This window comes from Ambystoma mexicanum, chromosome 14 (genome assembly GCF_040938575.1).
Source record: "Ambystoma mexicanum isolate Mex_15411 chromosome 14, UKY_AmexF1_1, whole genome shotgun sequence".
NCBI lineage: Eukaryota > Metazoa > Chordata > Amphibia > Caudata > Ambystomatidae > Ambystoma > Ambystoma mexicanum.
The window spans coordinates 668,874,897-668,895,125 of NC_090940.1; the positions used below are offsets into that span (position 1 = coordinate 668,874,897).

Genomic DNA, 20,229 nt, shown 5'->3' on the forward strand with positions numbered 1-20,229 from the left:
TTGGCTCTTTGATTTCTTCTTGGTGGCTAGAGGGACCTCTCCTGAAGTCCCTCTACCATTACGTCCCTTTATACCGTATATAGGATTTTTGATTTTAGGTCACATCGAAGGTGTTCAGTCCCCAGTCTGCCTCTCAGGCTGCCCATTTCTTCCCTAGGGCAGCTTTATCACCCTGGTGAAGTTTTGGAGAGTAGTTTGGTGGCAGATAGACTTTAGTTTTGGCTTCATCAAGCGTGCAAGCCGTGTTATCGCATTGGTAGCCCAATGTGTCATTTTAGTGGCGTGTGGGGCACCAATGCACTTTTTTAAATCCTGCTGTTGGTCATTTGAAACGTTGTTGAACCAGTTAAGGGGGCTGGGCCAGAGCCACAGCTCAGGATTATCAAACTAAGAGTGATGAAGTTGGCACCCATGCCTTCACTTGCGTCATATTTATAGAATCTGATGGCCAATACAAACTCAGCGGAAACTCACGAGCTGTAGATCTGAGATGTTGCATTTGTGGCCATCATCTTTGCCAGTAAGCAACTAATTATAAATGATGATCACAGATTAACCCCTTTGTTTCTCTGGGTATTATTTTGCCAACGTTTTCAATCAATGTTGAAATGAACGTCTTCCGTTCCAAGAAGCGGCAGGTGGTCGCCTAGATTGCTCCTTGTAGACCCTGGTTTTGCTGCAGTCTCAGCCTTCGATGCAGTATATGAAGAGTCCTTCGGCTCACTGATGCCTTGCTGTTTCTCTCTGTAGGATATCGTAAAGGCCTTTGATAACCACAAGGCCCTGGTGATCTCCGCTAACCTGAGCAGTAAGGACTTCCAGGACGCTGACAGTGCAGAGTCGAAGGAGCTTCAGAACCGGCTGCGGCAAGTCAACTTACGCTGGGAGAAGGCATGCAGCTGCCGCGACACCTGGAGGGAACGATTGCAGCATGATCTGATGCACTGTCAGGTAAAAACAACACCCAATATTGCAGACCTGTGCTAGGGTTTCTTTCAGTGGTCATTACTAATTAGTGTTTGCTGGGATCTTTCCCCTCTTAAACTATTAGTGTGTAGCCCGAGGACACCGCATCAGTTCATAACCAATGCTGCCTTATTACTCATCGCGCAACTCGTATATGGGCCCACTGGCCCAACACCAGTACTTTCTCCTCATGATAAATGCAGTACTTTGTCCTTTATGTGGGTTGCGGTCTAATTAAAATATTCTTTACAATTGTGCATACAATATTTTAAATCACTCTGTCATTTGTAACAATTCAGGCTCATGTTGTGTAGTCTTTTCACAGGTGCAGAGCAATTTTGAACTACATTTGCAGCAGTGCAGAAAATGTGTTTGCACTAAAATGCACTGCTCGGATCTAGCGGAAAGGGAGGGTGGGGGGTGGTTGAGGATACAGGCACTGCTCAGATCTAGGGGCAAGGGAGAGGGGGGAGAGGGGGGATGCAGGCACTGCTCGGATCTAGGGGCAAGGGAGAGGCAGGTAGTTGAGGATTCAGGTGCTGTTTGGAAACATGGATCTCGTTGATAGAACCACAGTCATGATATAGCACAGCCTCGGACAGCTTCAGGTCTGGGTTTGGACGCTTGTCGCCTTTGTGTCCCTCGGAACTCCAACTGGCTCCATGAGTGGGCGCTGCCCTGGGCCGCAATTAACAGTCCTGGACAGTCAAGAGGTCTACTATGAGTAAGATCTGATGACCGCTTCTGTAAGGCCCCTGGTGGCGAGGTGTCAAAGATGGCAACTACAGTTGATCAACCCCTAGTCTGAGAAATACAGATTGACTGCTTGTCCTCTCCTAGAGACGACCGGTCAAAAATGAAAGAGGCGCTTTGGAGCTTATGTCAGGTACACCTGTGTAGTAGAGACATAGGGCGAAAAGTGGCAACGTTTGGCAGCAGAGCATGTGGCACTAAACAGGAAGTCCAGGTCCTCAAGGAGGAATTGGAAAAAAAAACAAAGCAGTACCTGACCTCTCATCCCAAGTGTGTTGGTTGATCGAGAGCTGAATGGAAGACTAGGAAAATCGCCTGTAGCGGGAGAAGCTCTTCACCAAGGGCTTCATCGACAAGGAGGACCCAGCCACCAGGATTCAGCAGTTGTTTCTTAACATGTGCTCGGTGCCCCACAGTAATCCGAGGAGGATTAAGGCAGTCAGAAATGCTGCTACCAGGTGTTCAAGATATCTCTCGAAATAAAGTAAGATGTCTTAACTCCCCAAAGGCTTGGACCTTCAGGAGATAGCTCTCTTGAGATCCGATACCAACTAACTTTGTTCTAAACACTTTTCAGAATTGTTTGCAACAGCAAGAGACAAAAGGAGGGAGGTCAGTGATCTGTTGGTTCTGTCTCTCAATTTTGTAGTGCAGGGAAACAAAGTGAGTCGAGGGTCTCAACAGCTTCTCACGCTCTGCTGTCTCTTCCCCCCCTCTCATTATTTCACCCCATTGTTGGGGAGTGAGTGCCATGACCTGGTCTCAGTGCGCTGTGACGACTCCTCATTCCCAAAGATTCTCTGCTTTTTAGCTCTAGTCACATGTTCTAAAACTCTGGCAACCATTTTGGATGTCCTTGCATTTTCTTTCTGTTGGGTCAGAGGTTGGCATTCTCTCTACTCTGGGTTTAGCAAGAGTTCTGCCTGTGTTCCAGCTTCCACTGGCGCGTGCATGCAACAGATACATACGTTTCCGTCTTTATGGAGCTACACGGATGCATTTTGCCACATACCATTGTTAAAAAAGTATTAAATATGGCACCCATCTAAGTTTGCCTCCTGAGTTTAGTAAGTACTGTGGCATTAAAAAGAACACAATCACAATTCTTAACTTTCTGCAAATTTCACTTAATGAAATAATTACACTGATAAATAACAAAGGATCTTATGTAATGTTGCGTGATTTTGATTTTCCTGCAGACTTAAAAGGGTAGCAGTAGGATTTCAAGATTGGTAAAAATACATATGGCAATTATAATTTCACCCACACTTTTGGTTTAAAATAAACACATGGTGATTTATTGCTTTGTTTTTCAGACCGCCCCGCCCCCTGTCTTGCTTTAGTCTATGTTGGGAAGTCAGACAGAAAAATTGGAATGGGGACTTTGGGATTTCAGACACCCCTTACTGAAATGCCTGTGGAGGGGAAGCTGGATAAAAAGGCTGGACTGATTTAAGAACAAAGACACCCCTCTTCCTCAAAGAAGTTGGGGTCAGCTAGAGAACAAGGTTTACCCAATTAATTTATAGGCTATAGTTTTCAGCGCACACTGGGCAGTGAGCTTTGTTAATTTCGAATTTTAACAAAATTCACCCCGTAGTGTTCTGCCAAATGGGGAATTAATTAAATTAATATTTTTGGTTACATAGGCTAAGGATCTACACAGTTTTTCTCCCCGTTCTCCCATCCACTATAAAGGGAAAGGATTCAAGGCAAGCAGACTCCCCCTACCTTTTGGTTTCCCAGGGCTCAATTCTACTTACATAGCAAGTCTCTGTTTAAGGTTCAGGATAGCCAACTGCATCTCAGGACAGTCTGGAAAGATAGGGCAGGGGTCTGGTCACTCCACTGTCAAAGATGGCCTCCCACTCTCCACCGTAGGACCCAGTCAGCTTTGAGGCCTTCCTAGGAATATACAGCTTGGCTCAGAGGCGCTCTCAGCAATCTCCTTTGGTGTCTCCTTACAGCTGTCAGATGGTCAGTTTCAGCAGACTTCCTGATGGTCGGTCTCTTGTATGTCTGTTCCTGTCTTTCTCCTTTTTCTGTGTGTCCCCTGTCCTTTTGCAGTCCCCCCATATAGCAACAATGACGCCACCAATTGTATAATCTTGAGGAAGAACCCTGAAACTAGGATTGGAGAGTTACCCTTCTCTCTCTCCTCCCAAACCCAGCCTCCAAGTCAGGATTGGTTTAGGGGTCTCGAGCAACATATGGCAATTCCCATTTGCCATCGACCTTTGTTCACTTTTCAACTTTTTGGCAAAAACGAGTTCTGTATCACAACTTCATAATTTTACTAGCAACTGCCATACTAAACATCTTTTCTATTTTAGCTAATCATGGGGTATTAGATAAACCAACCACCAAATCCATACCATATAGCACAGCCATGTGGCACCTTTCTGCCGTTTCCATAAAAAACACAACAGTTATGAATATGTAAGTTATTAAACATATCCCTAATTTCATTTTCCACCCGCTCAACAACACATTTGGAACATGTTCAGATCAGCCAGAAACCTAGTTTAAATGGCCTTTTACAGTTCCCAGAGTCACAGGAAGATATATTTTATATCCCCAAAATCGCCTGGAAATGACCTAAAAAATGGTACATAGATGAAATCCATCTGCTTTATGAGGGCTGAGAAAAATGCCTAAATGATAAGTCCTTTTAAATAAATTGCGAATCTTCATGTGGGACATATGGTCCTGCTCCTGCTTCCGGCCATTTGTTTTCACTGGGTCAGCCTGTACCTTTATCAGTCTCCTTTGTGTTGGAAGCTTGCTCTTTGAAGTGGGTGCCCCCATTTTCACACAAATTAGTCGTGCTCCAGCCAAGGGTAACTTTTGCTTTCAGAGCCAGCAGGTCTGGAGAACACTGAATTTCGACTCCTTTAGCAGATCATTATTATTGGGGTTGGACATTAGATGGGAGATGTGACATTCAGGCTGGGACTGGGATTTTTCCTTGTAAAGTTTTGCCCACAGCCAGCAAAAGGGTCTGCCTTGGGCTGACATGTATTTCATGAAGACAAAGTGGCTCTTCAAATGTCACTGGAGTTTTGTGGGTGAAACATAATATACTAATTAATGAAAATACAGGACTCTGCGCCAACAACTCAAGTTGAGTTAAATCGTAGTTTATGCTTTATTGATCATCCATGACCATTGAGCCCATAATTGATAACATGTTTCGGCTCCACTGAGCCTTTTTCAAATCCGGGCCGAAATTTGATGTAACCAGTTCTTATGACTATTTGTCCATGTAGTAGTAACGGGGTACAATCCCCAATATCAATCAGTTCCTGGAACACAAACAGTCACACGCGTCGGCAGGTGGAGCAAGGTTTTTCAAAGCCACAGTTTTTCGAAACATAATATACATTGCTCTTTGTCAGCCCACACATCAGGTTTTGTTTTCCTGACATCTTTCTGTGAGTAGTGATTTTCTTTTCACTTTTACTTTTTCAAACAGTTTTTATTTGCACCCGCATGTGCAGGAAGTTTTTGTTTTCAATGTTTAAAAATCCTATTTTCCATGTGACAATGATTAATGATTCCTCGTTCTTTTGTAAATTAAAATGCTGCTTATCCATTGGTAATGACAGGTAGGCCCCTTTCCACATAGCTCTTTAATTTTACTGGAAAAACAAAAACAAAGGCCAGGCCATTTTTGTTTCAGTGTTTAAAATCATGCCATTCATGTGTAAGGTACTTCTGTTTTGGGCCTTTAAATGCGCCCCACATGAGGAGACCCCCCCGCCCTGCACACTTCCCCCCCCCTACCTTATCCTATCCCCTTACCCCACCGCCCATCTGTTTTAAAACTGACCCACTTACCAAACCAAATTCAAAGAAATAATTTTTTGAAGATTTCCCATTTGGTGAAAACGGATTCAGTGAAATGCACTGATGCGCTGTAAGCTACGTTCTGGATTGCAGGGCTGATGAGTAGAAGGCGTGGCCGCCTACCTCAACTCGTCTCTGGACCCACAGCTGATTCATGTCATTGGTGCTCTACTGGAGTTTGCCTTGCTTGGGTGGCTGCATTGAATGGGTTTTCATCAATACCCTTATCTGAACCCCTGATATAGCATCCCCCGGAGTTTGGACTGATGAGATACACTGGTTTCCTTCCCATTGAGTCTGGATCTTAGACTCTATAGTCCTTGGAGAAACCCAGGAGGAAATCTTTAAGATTCCAGGCCAGGAAAATACATTGCTCCACTGACTGGTCTCCGTGCCGGCAGTCATCCACATCTGGCACACCCAAAAGGGCGATTTCCTCTATCACCGAGTAACTATCTAAGCACTCAATTATTATTTGAAAGGCATAAGCGAGTGCGAGTTTCTGGTTCTGTTGCCGGCACAGGGTTTCTAGTGATCGCATTAGAGGGAGAGAACCAGCGGATCTTGCTCACTTGCCAAGACCGGGGAGTTACCATGTCCGTCTTCAGCGACCTTTTAGGGCTACTGGAGAAAACAAAGTCAATGGTAGAAGATCTGGAGCGTGGAGCAGTAAGCTACAATGCGATTTCCGTTGCGATTTCCGCTGCAGAGGATTATGCTGTCTTCCCTAGTTAAAATATTTTACAAGTGTTCCTTAATTCAGATGGTGTGTTCCTTTCTTACCTTCTTTGTGATAGTCTGTCCTTGTCATGGATCTTCTGACCTGCTGAGTACACTGGTATCTCCTGATGGAGTCCAGGGTACTCCAGCCCTTCTAGCTTTTCAGCCTTCTCTTCACTTCAGAAGTCTCCTACCAGGAGACTGTCATGAACCGTCGCTTACGTCCTTTCTGGACTTTGTGGTCCCTGACACATAGGGGATTGGATACAGTATGGCAACAACATGGTTGCCGGACACGGAACGCTGTTTGCCAGTCCTTGCACTCCACCCTCTGTGCTCTACTAAACAGACACGCTCCGCGACTCTGCGCATCTCAACGCTACCGCTTGCTGTAGTTGGACGTGTGTTGCCGGAGTTCACTCGGGGTTTTCATCTGCATCCTGTTTCCCGGTTCCTTGAATCCCCCTTCCTTCCTTCCTTTCCTCAAACTTACCTTCGAACTTCCTGGATTTTCACCCACGCTCGGGTCACAGCGTTCCGTGTCTCCGAGCTCGGACATTGCTCCTTCCTGGTCTCCGTCCTGGACATCTGAGCGTATCCTGGAGTTGGATTGTCATCCGCACCCTCGAATCCGAAGACCAGCGCACGGGTCTATACAAGTCCCAGACCGTGCGAAAGAAGTCACCAAATAAGGTCTCAAGCAAACAACAAAAACAGGTGAGGAGGGGAGAGACTTGTGACAGATTGAGACGCCTAAAAAACGATAGACACAGAGATGGAAGCCGCGGTTCGAGACCTCATGCGAGGCATGCAGGAACTAACCACAGAAGTTCAGAACCTTAAGGCTGAGAATGCTGCGTTAAAGCAGCTAGTCTTGTCACGTGACTCTGCAACTAAGTAAAGTGTGTTATTGGGAGGAGTAGTGGACAAATTTGATGCTTCTTCAAAGACCCTCCGTGCCTTACTTGATTCATTTTTGGTACACTTCACCTTCAAGCCCTACTACTTTAACACTCCTCGAGCAAAGTTGGGGTTCATGGTCTCACACCTCACTGGTAACGCCTTAACCTGGGCAACACCCCTAGTCAATTCAGGCGACGCCCTCCTGGATAATTACGATGGGTTCATGGAAGCCCTAAAGGCCATGTTTGATCTCCCAGAGCAGGTTTACGGCGCTCAAGAACGCTTACTTGAATTTCAACAAGGATCCCAGGATATGCTTATCTATGCGACCCGCTTTAAACAACTTGTGAAGGAAGCTGATTGGTCTCAAGAAGCCAGCTTCACCCTCTTCCGAAGAGGCCTGAATGAAGAAATAAAGGACGCGTTAGCCAGGGTAGCTCGCCCAAACTCCTTCCAGGCGCTTACGGACCTTTCCTTGCAAATCGACTTTCGAATCCAGGAAAGGAAGGCGGAGAAAAAGAAATCCAAATCAACCTTCCAGAAGGCTGCCACAGACCCCTCAACCAGACCACAGCCCACAGCTTCTCCTGCCTCAGATCCAGAACCCATGCAACTGGGGGCCTTCCGTGGACTCATTACCCCACAAGAAAGAATGGGCCGAATTCACACTGATCTATGCATGTATTGCACCTCCGATAAACATCTCGTGAGAGAGTGCCCTATTGCTCCTCCACAGCGTTCGGGAAACGCCAGCTCCCAATCCTAGATGGGGCACAGTTTCGGGAGAGAGATGTCTGCTCCACATCAATTCCTTTCTTGAACTCTCCTGGACAAAATAATCTTGTGATTCTACAGGCATTTCTATCGCCTTCCAAGACAGACTCTTACCCCATCCTGGCATTAGTAGATTGCGGAGCCATGGGCATATTGCTGGATCATGATTGGGTCACTTCTCACAATATTCCACATGAAACTCAAGAGACAATGCAACCTGTAGAAGCTATTGATGGGAGACTCCTGTCTTCAGGACCCATAACCCTTCAAACTAAAGGGATCCTACTTTCCATAAACCACCATCAAGAGAGGATCAAATTTGACGACATAAGGTCGGCCCACTATCCAATGGTTCTAGGCATGCCCTGGTTACAGAAGCATAACCCCTACATCAATTCGACAGCAGGCTCCTTGTTTCTTGGTTCTGAACATGTATGTCCCACTGCTTATCACAAGACACCTTACCAAGGTCCTCTGAAGACTCTCAAGAAACTCCGCAAATCCCAGTCACTGTTTCTAACATCATCCGGATTCCCAGTGCCTATCAGGCTTACACAGATTTTTTTTCGACAGCCATTGTTCAAGCTCTTCCACCACACAGACCTGAGGATTGTGCCATTGATACTGAACCTTCAGCAGTAATTCCTTTCGGGAGAATGTTTATTTTGTCAGAACCCGGAAAAAGGGCCCTCCCGGAATACTTGGATACCAACTTGGAAAATGGAACTATACGACCATCCAAGTCCCCGGCGGGCGCTTCGCTATTTTCTGTCCCCAAGAAGGATTCCAAAGAGCTTAGACCATGCCTAGATTTCTGTGGCCTTAACCAGTGTACTCTCAAGGATAGTTACCCATTGCCTCTCATCTCGGACATCCTGGAAGCAGTCAGAGATGCAGTCGTCTTCACGAAATTAGATCTCAGGGGTGTCTACCATCTTTTCGTATAAAGGAAGGTGACGAATGGAAGACAGCCTTTAGAACACCCTTTGGCCACTTTGAATACTTGGTTATGTCCTTCGGACTTGCTAATGCCCCAGCAATCTTCCAACGTTTTATGGATCGGGTGTTTTCTGATATGCTGTTTCTCTTCGTTATTGTATGTCTGGATGACATACTGATATACTCCAAGGACCACCTGAAACATGAAGAGCATGTAAAGACAGTCTTACAACGTCTACGTGAACACAAGCTCCTCACTAAACCCGAGAAGTGTCTCTTCCATGTATCGACTGTTCACTATCTCAGATTCGTTCTTAGCCCAAAAGGAATTGGAATGGACCCCTCAAAGGTTGATTCCATTCTATCCTGGCCTGTTCCAACCTCTGTAAAACAAATCCAATCTTTCCTATGGCGTGCTAACTTCTACCGGAAATTTATACCAGCCTTTTCTGAGATTGTGCATCCCATTGTTACATTGTTAAAGAAAGATACACCCTTTCGGTGGACCTCTGCCCAAGATTTGGCGTTCCAGCGGTTGAAGTCGGAGTTCACACAAGCTCCCATCCTAGCTCAACCTGATATTGATCGACCTTTTCTTGTCGAAACTGATACCTCCAATTACACCATTGGGGCAGTCCTGAAACAGGAACTTGGCGAAAAGTTAGAACACCCTATTGCCTATCTTTCTCGCACCTTGACCCCCAGTGAAACTCATTATTCCGTCCTGGAGAAGGAATTGCTAGCCTTCCGTCAAGCCTTCACTGATTGGCGCCATCTTCTTTTGGGAGCCAAAGACCCGCTACAAGTCTGCACGGATCATCAGAATCTTCAAGTCCTGCAATCACTAGAATGTAGAAACAGTCGCCAAGCCCATTGGGCCTTCTTTTTTGCCCAATACCAATTTCAAATCCATCATGTTCATGGAACACATAACATTATAGCCGATGCCTTATCCAGACGTCCTGATTATGAACCCCTTGAAGATCGGACCTTTCCTAAGATGTTTCCCCGCACAATAGTTGTTGCCAAAGCAATTACCCTCCTGAAGGATATTCAAATTCAAACCCAGTCCTCTGAACCTTGGAAGGAGTTTAAGAGAAACAATCGGTGGAATCTCAAAACAAAGGACGGATACCTGTTCAAGGACAATCGCTTGGTCATTCCCACTCCTGGACTGAGACAAAAGATCACAAGCCTATGCCACGATACTTTTAATTCAGGACATCATGGCATCACCAACACTCTCCATCTAATACAAAGACAGCTTTGGTGGCCAAAGATGAAGGATGATATCAAGATCCATATCCAAACATGTGCAGTCTGCAATTAGAACAAACATGATAAAAAAAAAACAGCAGGTCTCCTGCTCCAACCAACAATACCAACAAGACCCTGGGAAATCATTGCCACTGATTTTATCGTGGAACTACCCTCTTCCAGGGGCTACACAACTATAATGGTTACCATTGATTTGTTCACTCATATGGCTCATTTTACACCTTTATACAAACTGCCATCCTCATCTGAACTTGCTGGAATTTTCCTGGAACACATATTCCGGCTTCATGAGCTACCATCCAAGATTATTTCTGACCGGGGACCCCAGTACATATCCCAGTTCTGGAAACAGTTATGTCATATACTGGGAATCCAACGTGCCTTGTCTTCGGGTTATCACCCACAGACCAATGGAGCCACTGAACGAGTAAACCAAACCCTGGAACAGTATCTTCGTTGCTTTGCCACCAAGGTCCAGGATGATTGGTTACTCTTAATACCTGTGGCCGAATTTGCATACAACAATTCGGATCATTCAGCTATCAAAACCTAGTCCTTTCTTCTGCAGTCAAGGATTTCATCCTTCAGTTCTACCGTCCATTCTTCCACACCCTACCCCAGTACCTGCGGTTGATTCCTGGATCGAAACACTAATTAATGTGCACAAAGAAGCAAAGGAACACCTTGAAAAGGCCCGAAGAGACGTTAAACATTATGCAGACCCCAAAAGAAGACCTGGGCCTTCCTATTCAGTAGGCAATAAAGTCTGGTTATCCTCAAAACTCCTTCCCCGTCACCTACGACCAAATAATTTGGCTCCCAGGTATTACGGGCCCTTTTCTATAAAAGAAATCATCAACCCAGTGGCCTTTCGACTTCGACTACCAGAATCATGGAAAAGGATCCATCCAGTCTTCCACGCCTCTCTGTTAATACCATATGTTCAGCCCTCTTGAACTGCTCCAAGATCTACCCCAGTAATTGTCAATGACCAACTCGAAAATTAGGTCTCCAGAATCTGTGACTCTAGGTACCGACGTGGTCAATTACAATATTTGGTCGAGTGGAAAGGTTATCCTCCCAGTGAGCGCACTTGGGAACCTGTGTCAAACATGAATGCTCCCAGGCTGATTCGAAGATACCATCTTATCCATCCAGGCAAACCCGGAGGACCTGGGCTTCAGAGGAGGCATACTGTCATGAACCGTCGCCTACGTCCTTTCTGGACTTCGTGGTCCCTGACACATAGGGGATTGAATACAGTAATCCTTCCAACATGGCCGCCAGACACGGAATGCTGTTTGCCAGTCCTTGCACTCCATGCTCTGCGCTCTAATAAACAGACACGCCCCCGCGGCTTTACGCCTCTCAACGCTACAGCTTGCTGTAGTTGGACGTGTGTTGCTGGAGCTCGCTCGAGGTTTTCATCTGTATCCTATTTCCCTGTTCCTTGAATCTTCCTTCCTTCCTTTCCTCAAACTTACCTTCGAACTTCCTGGATTTTGGCCCCCGCTCGGGTCACGGCGTTCTGTGTCTCCGAGCTCGGACATTGCTCCTTCCTGGTCTCCGTCCTGGACATCTGAACGTATCCTGGAGTTGGATTGTCATCCTCACGCTGGAATCCGAAGACCAGCGCACGGGTCTATGCAAATCCTAGACCGTGCAAAAGAAGTCACCAAAGAAGGTCTCAAGCAAACAACAAAAACAGGTGAGAAGGGGAGAGACTTGTGACAGTCATGTTCTGTCTTCCTCCTGAATATAGGATAATGGAAGCAAATTTCTTTTTGCCCCGTGTGTCAATCATTTATTCCATCCTGTTTGAAAAGGGACAAGTGTGATCACCAAGTGCTAAGCTGCCATAATGTAGCCTCACACATAATGTAGGTACACACAGCCCAGCACTTATCAAGCCCTATGCACTTAATCAGCATTCTGTCCGCATTTGCCAGCAATGGCGTCTTATCAGGAAGCGACGCGTAGCAGCAGCACGCAATTACATGAACGCCTACAATAGAGACATGGGGACCAATGATCTTCGGGTCTGGCTATTTCAACACGTACCCTTAAGGACTTTTTCAAGTGCCAAACCAATAAGACCGGTCTGTCGTTCCCATACCAAGACAAGCCGAAGCATGACAATGGGGACAAACAGCCTTTTACAAAATAGATGTTTATTCATTACCACTAAAATATAGACTTCAGGACAAAAGAGGTATTTTGTACCCAAACTGTTGTGCCGTACTCTTGGTGATAACTACGCTAAACCTGCGCCTCCTTCATAACCATGAAGCCCCTGAGGAAAACCCCATCATCAACACAATGGGTTGAAACATGTAGGGCAGAGTCAGAAAAAGGACACAGACAACTATGAGTCTTTGGTGCTAGATAGTATTGAATAATTACCACTAGTTAATACAGACACAGTGTATAGGATATTATAAGGTGCTATAATCCTTATCAGTACAACAGGGTTGCTGTGATTTTTTTTCTTTTTGCATTCTGTTTGTTAAGCTTTGTGTACAACTATGTGTTAGGGCACTCAGGTATATTGTTGGGGTTGGTACCTGCATATTTTTATTGCGAAATTTGTCTTACTGTTGAAGTTTTTTTTCTATTTAAAATAATAAGTAAATAGTGAGTATCAACACACCTATTGTGGTAGGGTATACTTGTTTTCCCAGTACAATCTAAAACACGGCTCTTTCGGTGGCTAGCCACAGACACAGGAGTCATGTGTTGGTGTGACTGCCCTATGCACGTAATCATTCGTTTTCTGCACATGCATGTAGATATGTTCCAGTCCGTGCAGAATGTAGCCAGAGGCAGCTGGGCAGTTCTGTGCTCATCACCCACGCTTCCCCGCAGATGATTTGCGTGCTTGCTCGCCCACACTAGACACCCCCTCTTCGAGCGGTGACTCGAGTGAACACTCGCTGAAATATTCACTGTCTCACTTAGTTTATACAATGATTAGTGCCTTTTCCATTGGGTTCCTACACCACATTGCTATCTAGTTAGGCACTCTGCATGCTCCTTCCAAGTATTTCAATGTCTACACTTGCACTACTGCTTGGCAACCATTAACTTGATACATATATACACACAGAAATGGTCCTATTGCATGTAACTTCTAGATCTCATTATGTTGTCTGAATTGGCCCGTTTCCACTCAAATGTTCTTTAAAAAGGCCCTTTGCTCCAGAGACTGTGACCTGCTGGTTGAGGCTGTGCTGATGAAAGGCAGTTTGGAATATTGCTCTGTGTGTTCCACACTTCCTCACCAATGGGCTCTTGGCCAATCTATCTTCAGTGGATTGCCCGACATCTTGGAAAGGGACTGCCCACCATCTTGGAAAGGGACTGCCCACCATCTTGGAAAGGGACTGCCCACCATCTTGGAAAGGGACTGCCCACATCTGGGAAAGGGACTGGCCGCCCTTCGTGGATACTCCTTCATTAAGGAAATTGCATGCTTCCAGCATACCCCACTCCACAACCACAGGCCCTTCTGAAAACCCTGTAAATCCCTTGGGCAAGAAACATTGCCCCCCTTATGGAACACCAGCATTCTCCTTAACGCTGTCTGTGTGATGAGGACCTGACCATTATTGATTGTCAAATCCAGGTCCCTACAAAAAAAACTATGGGATGGCCCAAAAGAGTTCTCGGGAAGCTATAGCAACACGCGTGCAGAAGAGCATTGGTGGGGTGTAAACCCCAGGCTTGATATGTCACCTTTAGCTCGTTCCTATGGCATGTATGAAAGTAGGGCGCAGCCGGCAACAGAAAGTCTTGTTTATACCTGTAGTCTAGAAATTGTTCATGTTTGTGCAGAAGAGTTAAGATGTTGGCTGGAGCAGACCCAGACCATGGATTGTAGGAAGTCAAAATCTGGACAAAGATTTCGGGTGGCATCTGTGGCTATTGAAGATGTGGAGTTAAATAGCGCATAAAAGCAATGTAGCATCAGGGAAGAACCCCGACTAATGGGGGTTGAGGGATGCAGAAATGATGTGACTGGGTGAAGCATCCTCATGGAAGCAGCACATATAGGGGTCCCATGAGGCCGGGACACCCACCGGTAGCGTCACTAGAGTCCATCAAGCCGCCCCCAGGAGCAAGAGGAGATCCATTTTACAAACACATTCAGAAAAGGCTTCACGTCCAAAATAAAAGACTATCCTGCAAAGCTCTATCCTGTGCTCATCACCAAAGCGCCGGGTTAGTAAGAGCGGTATTTATTTATATCTGGATTCCCTTCACTTGCCAGTGACCTCCCAAAAATGTGTGGGTGAGTGGCCACCTGCTCTGCTGCTGAGAAACACCGAATTCCCTCCTTAGAATGCCACAAATTAGGGTGTTAAAGCATTTCCCCAAAAATGGGTGGGAGACCAGCAAGCAGGACGGGATGTTAGTGTTTAAGGTTTTTATAGCGCGCACCGCTGCCACCAGAGTGGTCTCCAGGTGCTCGGGTGGATCTGTAATACGAGGGGGGCAGAAGGGGGGGTTAGTAGGATTGAGCGGGGCAAGAGTGCTGTGATGTGCCGTTGGCAGCTTCAGTTCGGAGCCTAAATGCGAGTTTCGGAAGTTGGCCACCATGTGCTGTTGGGCGAGACTGTGTGGCTTGTTTTGTGGTTGCGGTGTTGTGAAGTACGTGTATAGTGTGGTGCTGTAGGGATCCCGTTGTACATAATGATGGGGATAGCATGTGAGCGTGCGTTCGCGTGCATATAGTTTATAAAGCTCCACAATTGGTCTCCATGTGTGTCTGTTCACCATGTTTCTACGATAAGAACATGTTTCTCTTCTGCCCCCCCCCAGCCTTCATCAGTAGCTACGATATGTGCGTTGTTGACACTGGGGTGAAAGCAATTGGTTCCTTTCTAAGTATGTCTGTCTTTTTTCTTTTTTAATCTACAGCATTTTCATAAAACAAGCCATTCACTGCTACTGTGGCTGGAAAGTGCAAAAAAGAGACGCCTCAGGGCCCAGATCCTGGACCCCAATGCAGACCCCCACACCGTCCTGGAGTGCCAGAAGGAGCTGTGGGTAAGTAGCACGCTCTGATCTCGCAGCACAGCGGGGGCTACCGCAGAAACCCCCCCCCCATCTGCAATGCCAAGCTCGCCCACTATACCAACTTGGGCCTCCCTGAAGTGGACCCGGAAATGTGTCCTTGCAATAGAAGTCCCAGGGCACGGAAGGAACCTAACGTTCCCGCCACACGCCTCGTGCATATAAGTCCTGAAGCAAAGGGGCTTCTTTTTGTGTGATATAGGTTTGTATTTCTTTTAACAGCAAAATAAAGCAATGCGTTACGTTCTAAAACACAATAAAAAAAGCTACACAATAGTGTAGACTTAATGAATTGACCTCTGACAGATACAGGACGCTGTTAGCCCAGAGGGGCGCTTGTTCCTGCCTGCTGTATGCAGAACTCCCTGAGCTATCTAAGCGGCTGTTTGGGGAAAGCAGAGAGCTTGTTGTGGCTACACGACACCCAGTGACACGCGGTCCTCCAAGATCAAGCTTTTAAAAAGGTTTAAACTGTAGACAGGTCTCCAATTGTGAGCTTCTAAATTGCAAAAAAGGCTGATTTTAGAATCTGGGAAAATCATTCTGTACAAAAACAAAGATGAAAACAGTCTTACTTTTTAATAATTTGAGTCTCATTTGATTTATTTTCAGAAATGTTTGATGCTCTGTTATTTCAGCTTTGAAATCACTCAAAATGCAAGTTTGTATGTTGGCTTTCAAAGGGCCTCACTACATGTTTGGTGGAATCTCGGCGGTAAATCCGCCGAGATACCATCAAAAGAATTTATCGTTACCGCCACTTGGTGCAGTGGGATTACTGCCAGATTGCAAGTGATGATCTGTCAGTGTTAGTCTCCATTTATGAGGTCCAAAGGACTCCATGGGGATTTTGGTGGAATTACCATCGCTGGAATTTCACCGGAATGGCTTCTTTTTAGCGGTAAAATGGTGGAATTACCTTCAGCATTTTGCTTCAGGTTTTTCTTGCACCTTAACTGCAAGCCCATAGTTTGGCGGTACGGTCCGTTACCACTGCGTTGCCACCGTATTTGGCCACACTGCCGAACTCCTAACGAGGCCCAAAGTGCCATAGGAGGCACCATCATCCGGTGTGGTAATGTGACAGGAAGGAGAGAAGCCGAAAAGACATGCAGGGAGAGTATAAGAGAATGCAGGGCAGTCAGCCCTCAGATAGCCCCCTTAAATACAGGGTAATGCACCTGGGATGGGCACAGACCGCCACCTGTTGGGAAATCTTCCCCAGGACCTCAGCTCAGGGGGCTTCAGTAGCTGTGACAAACCTCTCCACCCCCCGCCCCCCATGGACTTTTACAGCAGTGCCGAATGTAAGATTTAAAGAGGCACTCCATTTAGAAGCAGGACAGCGTTGCTTCACACTTTCTCCACACACTCTAGCATTAAGCTTACACAGCCTCCAGCTGCCTCTGGCTTCCTTTCATGTGCCCACCTGCACATGTGACTGCTCTAGACGCAGTGACGTCACAAATGGCACATCTTCAGGGCTGGATTGGCCTATAGTGAGCTCTGGAGATGTTCTGGTAGGCCTCTGCACCCTGGGCAGGGGTGGACTGCCCTATAGTGCACTCTGGAGATGTTCCGGTAGGCCTCTGCACCCTGGGCAGGGGTGGACTGCCCTATAGTGCACTCTGGAGATGTTACGGTAGGCCTCTGCACCCTGGGCAGGGATGTACTGCCCTGTAGTGAACTCTGGAGATGTTCCGGTAGGCCTCTGCACCCTGGGCAGGGGTGGACTGCCCTATAGTGAACTCTGGAGATGTTCCGGTAGGCCTCTGCACCCTGCCTTGCCTCCAACTCAAGCTGGCTTTTGAACAGAGGTGTTGCTAGGGGGGGGGGGCTCAGGGGGCTACAGCCCCGGGTCTTTTGGTTGTAGCCCCGGATAGAAGCTCAGGTGCTACAACCAAAATGCTAGCTAGCCCTGAGTCCCACGGTCCTGACATTGGCTTAGCCCCAGATCTTTTCCAGACCTGGCAACACCCCTGCTTTTGAAAATTGCCTTTGCGAGTGCTCCACTGGATGTTTTGGTGTTTTGTCATAATTAATCAGTCCCACTTTTAAGACTACCCTTGGCAGGGGTGAGTTAATGAGGATGGCCAGTGCTTCCTGTTCACTGCAATCTGGGGAGCATGTGTGTTGTGTGTCATGATAAATGTGCCGCTGATTGTTTAATATGTTGAGGTTTCCTGTGGGTGACAGTGGTGTTCCTGGGCTGCTGTTTGGCTAAAACCCTCATTAATGATGTCAAATTACCTTCACGTTTAGCAACTAGAGAAGGAGCTCTTGGAGCAACGGCCTCAAGTGAACTCTCTCCAAGAGATCGCAAAATGCCTGCTGGGAAACCCCGACGAGCAGGAATACGTGGAAGCCAATGAACGGGTGCACGTCATCGCCAGCAAACTGGGACAGCTTCTGGAGCAAGTTTCTCAAGACTTGAAAACGGCGCAAGACACACTCGTGAGTTGGGGATTTCGGGACCACACACACAGTTCTTCTCTGCATGCTATAGGTTGTATAAAGGCTTATCTTGGTGTTTGAGGCTGTTAGGGGGTTTTGCCAAAGTCCTGTCTGTGACATGACTTTAGAAAGCTCACCTTGGATGAACAGGGTTACACCCCTTAGGTTTAGCCTGAAGTACCCAACGGCTTGCTAGCAATAACAGAGCAGCCGGGCTTAGTCCAGGAGGGAGGAGGGCTGTGGTGAGGCCCACATCACTCAGAGCATACACTTAGTTCAAGGAAACACTTACAAACTAGTAGCTAAATAACACAATAGGTATTTAGGAGGGTTGATTAGTTCTAATCAGAGTTGTTCAAGTTCTAGAGTGTTTGGTGCAAGTGTGTCCTCCATCTGGAGGTTAGCCTCACAGATGTTATCTAAGCAGACAGGAAGCTTAGGTTCTAGTTCTACAGAATATGACCTAGATGAGGCTTCATATTTTCAGAGGTAAGTTCTAGGTGAAGTTCTTATGGGGATATTGTTTAATTGTCCATGTTATCTTGTTTTAAGGTGAGTTCCTGGGCATAATAATAACCTGCACTCACTTTATTATTTGTATTTATTTCAGGACATGAATACATTTGCGTCTTTGGATAAAGTCGATTCCAAGGGTCACAGTTCTCCGCTTCTCGGCCAGAAGGTAAAATAAGTGTCTAATGTTCAATTCTTCATCCTATTGTTGCAGAAACCATTCAATGTTTACCTCTTTTGATATCCTAAATGTAATTGTGTGATGCTGGCTCTCCTGATAGCAGCTCTGTGAGAACCCACTGCCCCGGAACCAAAGCTCTGGCCTCTAGATGCCACAGTAACACAGAGAGGTAACATGTGCTTCGGCAACACAGAGAGGCGGTGGGTAATGCACCTATCCAACGGGCTCCCCATCCAGGGTGACTGGTAAAGTGCCATGCTGGAGGTGTAGACAGGGAAGTGCCGAGCTGGCAAGGCCCACCCGAAATCCATAAATGCCCACTCAGCAGTGCTGTGTGGGCATTTACAGGTGTTAACACCCCTGCGGTGGGCCCAACTACATTAGCTTCAGGCCCCACTTGTTAGACAATCCTGGCTACCCCTCTGCCATGGACCCTAAACTGACTCCTAACCTCTTCTCGTGCTACAGTGCCAAGACGGTGCACTCTTCCAGGCTTTTAGTTATGCTGAATGATATGGCATGGCATTTGTAACGCGCCTATGCACAAGTGTTTCAAGGCGTGACGAGGCAAGGGAGGGTGAACAGAGGGAAAACAGACAACCATCCTACTAGGCCAGGTGTCATTCAGATCACGCAAGTGCATGAGAAGGGGGGGGGGGGAAGGGCGGCGGGAGGGAGGGTGGGTACAGTGCAATACATGGGATAATGGAATAAATAACAGTAGGTAAATTACGGCCAGCAGGTGGCAAGTGCAAGGGTAAGTGCAGACATTGCGTGTCAAGTGCTGGTAGGGGGACCGTAGTGGGTACAGAAACAGTCCTCAAGTGTAAGGCTTGCCAGGAGGGCAGTGCAGGAAAGCAACTGGCGGGGGGCGACCTGGGCCTGAGATCAGAGGGTAGCCAGGTAACCAGAGCAGTTTCGGTATCAGCCAGGAAGTCAGCAGGGGAGAGGAGAGAAAGCAGAAGCAAAGAGAAAGGTTTTGAGGTGCTTACGGAACCAGAGATGGTTCTCCTCAAGTTTCAGGGAGGCAGGGAGGCTGTTCCAGAGGGAGGCCCCAGCCGAAGAAAGAGGTCTACCTTCAACTCGTTGCTTGGAGAAGCGACTGACCTTGAGGCGGATGAGCGAAGAGCTTGGAAAGGAAGATATTTAGGACGAGAGATTTGAAGGTATTCAGGCCCCAGAAGGCCTTGTGGACAATGCAGAGGGTTTTGAACTTAATCCTCGCATAAATAGGCATAGATTCCAAGCAATAGCTGCCGGGGCTGGATTCAGCAGACAGTGGAGAGCAGGCCTGTACTGTGTGAAGCCCCTACCTACACACAGATGTATCAGGTACTTTTTCCTTAGGTGGCAATAGGCTGGACTAAAGAATACAACATTTGCTAAATCTTCCTGCCCAGCTTGACACACGGGCATTTTGATTCAAAATCCCAGCCAGAATCCTGCTTTGAACCTCACCAGCTCAATGCACCCAAAGCATGCTCTTGCAATGGGTGCCCGTTGATACTTGAAATTTGACCAGATAAGATACTCTTCAATTGCATTTGTTGAAATTCTCATCAATTGCCTGTTCATTAGTTTCAACAATTCCTGCGTCACTCTAGCATCATTGACCCGCTCCACAATGTTCTTTAAATAATGACCAATACTGTTACCCAGCAGTACAAGATTGGTGATTATACCACTGTTATCTTATCAGCACCTTTTCTTCCCAATATGTGCTTTATCATTTTCTGTATGAGCCTAGCCAACGGGTTAGTCCAGAGCCTCAACCATAACATACTTGGCTCCAAGGCCAATAGTACTTCTGAAAAGGCCAGTCC

General features: G+C 46.7%; 1 protein-coding gene across 8 annotated transcripts in view; it reads left to right on the forward strand.

The window, feature by feature from the left end:
- The window catches only part of SYNE2 (spectrin repeat containing nuclear envelope protein 2), a 1,840,150-nt gene that overhangs the window by 1,802,984 nt on the left and 16,937 nt on the right, over positions 1–20,229 (forward strand). For all 8 annotated transcript variants that reach the window (XM_069638223.1, XM_069638224.1, XM_069638227.1 and 5 more), the window contains 4 exons: positions 751–951; positions 15,103–15,231; positions 17,521–17,712; positions 18,323–18,394. In XM_069638223.1, the coding sequence (XP_069494324.1) occupies positions 751–951; positions 15,103–15,231; positions 17,521–17,712; positions 18,323–18,394 (594 nt within the window). The remainder of the gene's footprint in view (positions 1–750; positions 952–15,102; positions 15,232–17,520; positions 17,713–18,322; positions 18,395–20,229) is intronic.